The 7,207-nt window shown below is 43.6% G+C and overlaps 1 protein-coding gene across 1 annotated transcript in view; it reads left to right on the plus strand.

Annotated features, from left to right (window-relative positions):
* Positions 1-7,207, plus strand: part of CUX1 (cut like homeobox 1) — a 190,377-nt gene that overhangs the window by 77,763 nt on the left and 105,407 nt on the right. The window contains exon 4 of the mRNA XM_031060636.1: positions 5,025-5,162. Within this exon, the coding sequence (XP_030916496.1) occupies positions 5,078-5,162 (85 nt within the window). The 5' untranslated portion in view covers positions 5,025-5,077. The remainder of the gene's footprint in view (positions 1-5,024; positions 5,163-7,207) is intronic.

Genomic DNA, 7,207 nt, shown 5'->3' on the forward strand with positions numbered 1-7,207 from the left:
CCGGCGGTGCCTCCGGGGTCCCGGTGCTCCCTCCCGGCGGGGCTGTCAGAGCCCGTTCCTCAGGACTGCTCCCGCCCAGCAGCGCTCCGCAGCCCTGGGCTTAAACATATATATTTGTATAAATATATATGGGGAGAGAGGGTAATTTGGCCCTGCGCACTACAAATTGTACATTTAAACAATGACACAGTTTTTCCACTCCGTTTGGCAAACCCTTCGGTGTTGTCGGGGGTCCTCACCCCTCGCGGCAGCGGCGGCCACGGCCGAAGGGTTAAACATAAACTTTAAACATTCCCTGTCCCGCAGGAGCTCCTTTTCCATAAGCCGAGGTGGGCTTTTCCCCCCTCTCCTTAAATAACGAGGGTGGTCCCAGCATACTCTATATCGAGACAGCTTTTCATCAGTTGCTCATCAGCATGCTAATTGCTGTATGACTAATTATGCCCTGAATTCCAGTTGATTTTCTTAATGAGACAGCTGGGTTAATTATGTAATCGTATGATTACATTAGCCCAGAGTGCCCTGGCGAAAAGGAAGGCGGGCGGGAGTGGGATGGCAGCGGGCGAGGGGCACGGGGGCAGCCGTGGCCATTTCGGCCGTAATGACCGGGGAGGGCAAGGCTGCGAGAGCGCCCGCGGTGTAAACACGGGATGGGATTGCTGGCACTGGGAGCTGTGCCTTCCTCAGCTCGCAGGATGGGCGAGGAATGCAGGTTCTTCAGCAAAATTCACTTGGGAAGTGCAGGCGGTCAGCGATGGCCCTGCTGTAACTCGGGGATTGAGGATGGGTTTGGGATGAGCGATGTGGGGTGGGGGTTGGAGTGGAGAGTCACTGAATATCCTGGGCTGGAAGGGGCCCGCAAGGATCATCAGTCCAACTGGTCCCAGTTATCCCACCCTGGGCATCCCTGAGAGCATTGTCCAAAGGCTCCTGGAGCTCTGGCAGCCTCGGGCCATGCCCATTCACGGCAGAGCCTGGGCAGTGCCCAGCACCCTCTGGGGGAAGAGCTTCCTCTTGATATCCAACCTGAACGTCCCCATACACAGCTCCAGCCATTCCCTCCTGCTGTCCCTGGTCATAGAGAGCCAAGATCAGAGCTGCAGACCCCAATGAGTCTCCCCTCAGTCTCCTCCAGCTGAACAAACCAAGTGCCCTCAGCCACTCCTTGTTCGGCCCCTTCTGACCCTTCGCTGTCTGCTGTCCCTCCTTTGGACACTCTCTAACAGCTTTAAATCTTTCTTACATTGTGATGCTCAAAACTGCACCCAGGGTGCTGAGGGGCTGCCTCGTGTAATGCGTAATTCAGGCAAAATCAATCTTAGTGTTTCTTGTAAAATTGTTTGTAAAGTCAGTACTTACATACCTAAACAGCAGCAGAAAAAAAAAAGGTTCCCTTGCCCTGCTGCTGAAAAAAGATTCATCATCAGGGCATGTGCGTGGTGGGAGAACAGCCTGAGAGGTGTTGCTGTGGCTGTGTCTCACCAGCTCGCTTGATGTGAAGTATTAACTGCTGTAAAAATCACTTCACATTTGTAACATTAATTGTTTTCATGTCTGTGTCCACTGAGACGTGTCCATCCTCCTCCTTCGTGGGTACAGAGGCTCCTCTGCCAGGGCACAGTGAGGTGTGTGCCAGCAGTGAGCAGGGATGCGCCCAGAGCTCTGCAGTCCTGGGGAAGGAGAGGCAGGAACGGGCTCTGCAGGGTTGGAAATTCGGCAGTTTCTGTTTCTGCTCTGGTGGCGTGGAGGAAACCTCGTCAGGGATCGGATCCAGATGTGCTGGGCTGCCTGCAAGTACAGGATGCAAGGGGCTTCTCTGTGGGTATAGCATGCAACAAGTGGATTAGGAAAAACAAGCAGAATAGGAAGCAGGAGGAAAAAATGCACTAAATTTAGTGTAAAAATAGACATCTCAGTCTACTCTTAGGCAGTAATGATCTTGCAAAATGCTTCTTCAAGTTCTGGATGATCAGATCCCTTTTACTAATTTTCTCTTTTTTTTTTTTTTTATTTATCCTGTGCCCAGCAGGGATTCTGGAATTTCACAAGAGAAAATTCAAAGCAAGGGAATAATGTATGATGAGGTTTCCATATTTCAGTGTTCAGCGAGGTGATTTTTCTCTCTTACAGACCACAGAAAGGGCATTTCCTTTGCTGCCTCTCTCCATAAGCCAGGGCCAGTTGATTTTTTTGAGCCGTGCATGCCTGTTGTTTGTGTAATGAAATGAAAGTTTTGGTCCATTGCTTGTTTAAAAATTCAGTGACCTCCTGTTAAATGACATGAAACATACTTTGCAAACCTGGTTAATATAAAAAGGTATGCTTTTCCATGCATGCATGTGTTGGGAAAAGGAGAGTATTTTTATTTATTTTTAATCCGCTCCACTCAGGTAGGAAAAAAGCCATTGTGACTCTAAGGTTTATACTTGTTTCAGGTTAATTGGTGTTTATAAATACTCCAGAAATAACAGGTTTTTAGGCTTTTCAAGCTAAAAGAGCACGTTGGAACTTGCCATGAGAAACGATTTTTCTCTCAGCCCGAAATGTCTTGGTTGGTCATTTTATTGTCATACAACGATTAGTTTTCTTTAATGCAGTTTATAAAAATTAAGTCTAAGAGGTGCTTCACCCATGGATTTTTTTTACATGTCCTCCAGCAGTATTTGGTGGCTGCAGGCCATTAGTCCTTCAAATAGGCTCTAGTGAAGTTTGAAGTTTAATGCACAGAGACTTTTTTTACATTTTGTTTGTTCTGCCGCTGTTTTGCTACTTGAACATTAACCTTTAATAGAGCTAAATTAAATATACATGTCCTGATGAATAATTATGAGATTGCAAGCATTTTCATTTTGTACACAATGCTTCTCAGGGATTGCAAATTTGACTAAAGATTTAGTCATTATTCACTTTATAATGCCCATGTTATTTTTGTCTTTTAATTCTTTGCTGATTTCAATATAAAAAGCCCTGTGTATTAGGAGCAAAATACCTCTTGTGCGTGTCCTGGCTTTTTACAATGTTAAAATGAGGGTGGGGGAAAGTGCACCCACAATTTTGTCAAGTTCAGTTTCTTTCATCACTATCTCACAGAAATACCCACAGCTGAAGTTTAAGATCCCAGGCCCGATAGGATCCGTGGTTTCTGTAACAATTTCAGACGTGGCCAGAGTGAGACAATCCGGCCTTTCTTTGTGCTCAGCAGATGAATGTCCCAGGCTGGCTCTTTGGGGGATGCTGAGCTGCAGGAGTGTGACAAAATGCTCCTTGCAGAGGAAGGTCAGGGACCTCCATGGGAGCAGGGGAATGTTGTGACAGCCCACACCGTAATAGGACCATCCATAAATACCGCAGAGCCTCCAGCTCGTGCTACTGCTGCCACTTCAGCTCTCTATTTAATTCCTTACCTGTACCCCCCTGTCTCTGCCACAATAACATTTTAAGTTTGATTTATTATAAATATTTTAATACAGATAATAATAACGAAAAGTATTTGGCCTAAAAAGCATAAATGAAAAAGCTATGTAGTCATAAACTATGTATGTACAGAGAACAGATGACAAGCAACCTAGATTTTGTATTATGAACAGGGTAATGCCATAAGCTGTTGAAGAACCCAAGTAACAAAATGCAGCAGGCTGCTACTTAGAATGTCTCTGAGTTCAACATAACCCAGTGCTATTCTTTTATAAACTATGCAACAACGCTGGCATATTGAAAAAACACACAGGCTCATGCTTAATGTGTTAACAGAGGTACAATAGACTTATTATGTGTTTCCAGAGACTGGAACTGAGGGTGGTCTGAAAAATTAATGACTGTGGTGGTTGAAAATTAAGTGAACTCCCTAATATATACTGTTGTTGATCCACTGAGTTTGGTGTTTAGCATTCCTCAACAGGAGACTAAATCTTTGCAGCCATTTCACAAGAGATGCTGGCGCCCATAGCAGAAATATATTCAATAATCTTTTATAAGTCCATCACACTCCAGAGTTTTCCTATCCTGACTGGGAAGAAATCCCAGAATAAATCACACATGTACATGTCAGGTGTGTGCTGAGAACTCTCTTTACCAGAAGGGGATGAATATCAGAGAATTAATACTGAGAGGACATTTGATTAATAGTGCAAGAGAAAGAGAGATCCAAACCCAAGGTTCGTGGAATTGATTACATCCACACAACATTTCTGATTGTTATTGATCTGTCAATTAGAAAAAATACCACTCAAATCTCTATGGTCACAGAACTTGTTTGAGCTCTGCTGTGCAGGAGGCACAGTTTGCTTCAGAAATTCACTCCTGCACAAGCAGAGTGAGGAACAGTAATTGACAGATTATTGCCAGGATGGAGAAGCTGTGTCAAAATTTCATGGACTTACAGAATGGTTTGGGTTGGAAGAGACCTTAAAGCTCATCCCGTTCCATCCCCTGCTATAGCCAGGGGCACCTTCCATTATCCCAGGCTGCTCCAAGCCCTGTCCAGCCTGGCTTTGGACACTTCCAGGGATCTGGGGGCAGCTACAGCCGGGACAAGTTGTGCTGGGACCTCAGCACCCTCACAGCCACGAATTTTTTCCCAATCTCCCATCCATCCCTGCCCTCTGGCAGTGGGAAGCCGTTCCCCTTGTCCTGTCACTCCAGGTCCTTGTCCCAAGTCCCTCTCCAGCTCTCTTGGAGCCCCTTTGAGGCACTGGAAGGGGTTTCAAGGTCTCCCCAGAGCTTTTTCTTCTCCTGGCTGAACACCCCCAGCCCTCTCAGCCTGACTCTGTATTTAAAGGGAACATAGATAGAATTAAATAATTGTTTTTTTTAAGTTTGTAGGATATACAATGTGAGGAATGTGCAGGTCTAATAATTCAAAGAAGGGCCCTGCTGGCACCAAAACGGAGAAAAAAGGGCATTTGTGCTCTGAACTGCTTGGGTCACAGAAGTGTTCCTTTTTATTTTTTTAATTTCATTTATTTTATTTTATTTTACTGTTTCTTTTCTTTTTTTTTGATTTTATTTTACTGTTTCTTTTTCAGATCCGGTCCCAGCCTTGGATTTGGGACAGCAGCTTCAGCTGAAGGTTCAACGCATGCACGATATTGAAACAGAAAACCAGAAACTTAGGGAAACTCTGGAGGAATACAACAAAGAATTCGCCGAGGTGAAAAATCAGGGTAGGTTGCAACCACATTATCAGCTCTTAATGCACACTGAAATTTGAAGACAGGGATTGAATTTGGTTTTATTTCTCAAAGGTAGAGGTGACAGTAGTATTGAAATTCAGTAGAGAAAGTGCAGTAGTCTATTAGGACCACTTCTGGATTTGTGTGTGGAGATGGGCTTTGGGCAGATTCTTTGGATTTCTTGAAAGTTCCATTTACTGTAGCAGCAAATCAGAGGATGGAGTTGTTATTCTGCATATTTGGTTGTAGCCTTCAGCACTGAAAATTACACCTGACTGACGTTATTTGTGACATTTTGTGAGAGGCAGTGCTGGTACTGACATCAGGCTGAATGTGGGTGTTGGTGCTTGCAGGATGTGCAGCTTGCACAGACAAACACGAAAAATCAGCATTTTGTATCCACATATGAACCTGTACAAAATGGAACTTCTTCTGTGTTGTTTTTACTTATCTAAATGTACTACTGGAGTACATTCAGCATATGCACTTTATTTTTACTCTGGAGACCATCCACAGAGCAATGTAAATACAAGCTATTACTGTTAAATTATTTAAGTTTTAATGAGTCTAAAGTACATGAAAATACATGAAAATCTCAATGAGATTTAAAGCCTGTTGGCTTTAAGACTGCTTAAGTTTTCTTGTGATTCAGTTTCCTGCACCAGGAAAAAAAAATTCTTAGCCGTACACTTTATTGCCCATCCATGAAGATTTCCATCTTTAATGTCCAGTTCTGGATGGTAGTAAGGTAAATTGTCTTGCCATTTGGAAAAATGGATATTTTAATGGAATTTTTATATTATGGAACTGTTGCACCCAAGTAACGTTTGAAGGCTGTGTTAGCAACTAAGTTCATTTTGTTAAATCTCATTTTTTGCTGAGGGAACATCTATGCAGTTATATTTTTTGAAATATTTATTTTTTTTAATGTAGAGGGTGTGACCCCTGGAGAGGACAGGTATCAGCATGCCAGGATTTGGGCAGGAGATGTCATGTTGGAACTGTAATGCTCTAAGCAAAACTGTATTTTTTGCTGGAAATGTACAATCATTGCAGTTCACTGTGCAGAGTTTTCCTGAGGCTGTCCATCCAGTACATCCAAGCATGACATAGGGGTTCATCCCACAAAGTGGAAAAGCTCTTGACTTGTAGAGTTTTTTGCTACAACCGCTCATAACTGACATTTTAGATTTTCCCTGGTGTGCTGGAACTTCCTTTCCATTTCCCCACTGTAGCCTTCGTGTTGTTTTTCACTCCAGTGCAGTGGTTTTACTCTCAGTTTCAAACAGGGATTAATAAGCTATCCAGGGAAAAGGCTGTTGTTAGCTGAGGGTGCTTTGATCAGTTAATCTCTTTGTTTGGAGGGTTGGTATGAGCTCTACGGTGCCTGTAAGAACTTCTTCCAAAACTGGTATAAATGGCAGTGCCTGACAAGCTGTAGCTGACCTGAGCACTGAAGAAGGTACTTAGTGCTTCAAGCAATGTAGAGGATTCAGCTGTACTTGTCCAGCACATCTATTGTTAGGTGCTTAAAGGTAAAATCAGATTTTATTACAAAAGTTATGTTTCCCCCATGTTCGTGCACTTCTTGTGTTAGTTTTCGTTGTTTTGTTTTAAAATCAGACATTGAAACTTAGTCAAGGTGCATTTCTGTGAGATTATTTTGCTCTCTTCTTCTCCATATACCAGAATATTTTTGTAGATTTGTATCTGAAAAATATAACGGTGTTTGTATAAAATACAAACAACCTGGAGCAGAGGTGTCCCAGGAGGGAGTGCAGCCCCTTTTGCCCACAGGAGCAGCATCCTACTGTCAGTGCAAAGGAGCATCCTTTGCTTATTCAGGAAGAGATCAGGATTTGTATGACTTCCCAGATCTCAGGGAAGAATTTCCCTTTGCTGAAGAAAAAAAAGAGGTGACGTGTCCTTTTCACGGCCTGTTACTCAGTAATGAGCCTCAGCTGATTTCTGCACAGCCAGCAAAACCCTGCTCCTTCAGGCAGAGGCAGCTGCTTTGCTGGAAAGCATTTTTACCA

The sequence above is a fragment of the Geospiza fortis genome, unplaced genomic scaffold (assembly GCF_000277835.1).
Source record: "Geospiza fortis unplaced genomic scaffold, GeoFor_1.0 scaffold425, whole genome shotgun sequence".
Classification (NCBI taxonomy): domain Eukaryota; kingdom Metazoa; phylum Chordata; class Aves; order Passeriformes; family Thraupidae; genus Geospiza; species Geospiza fortis.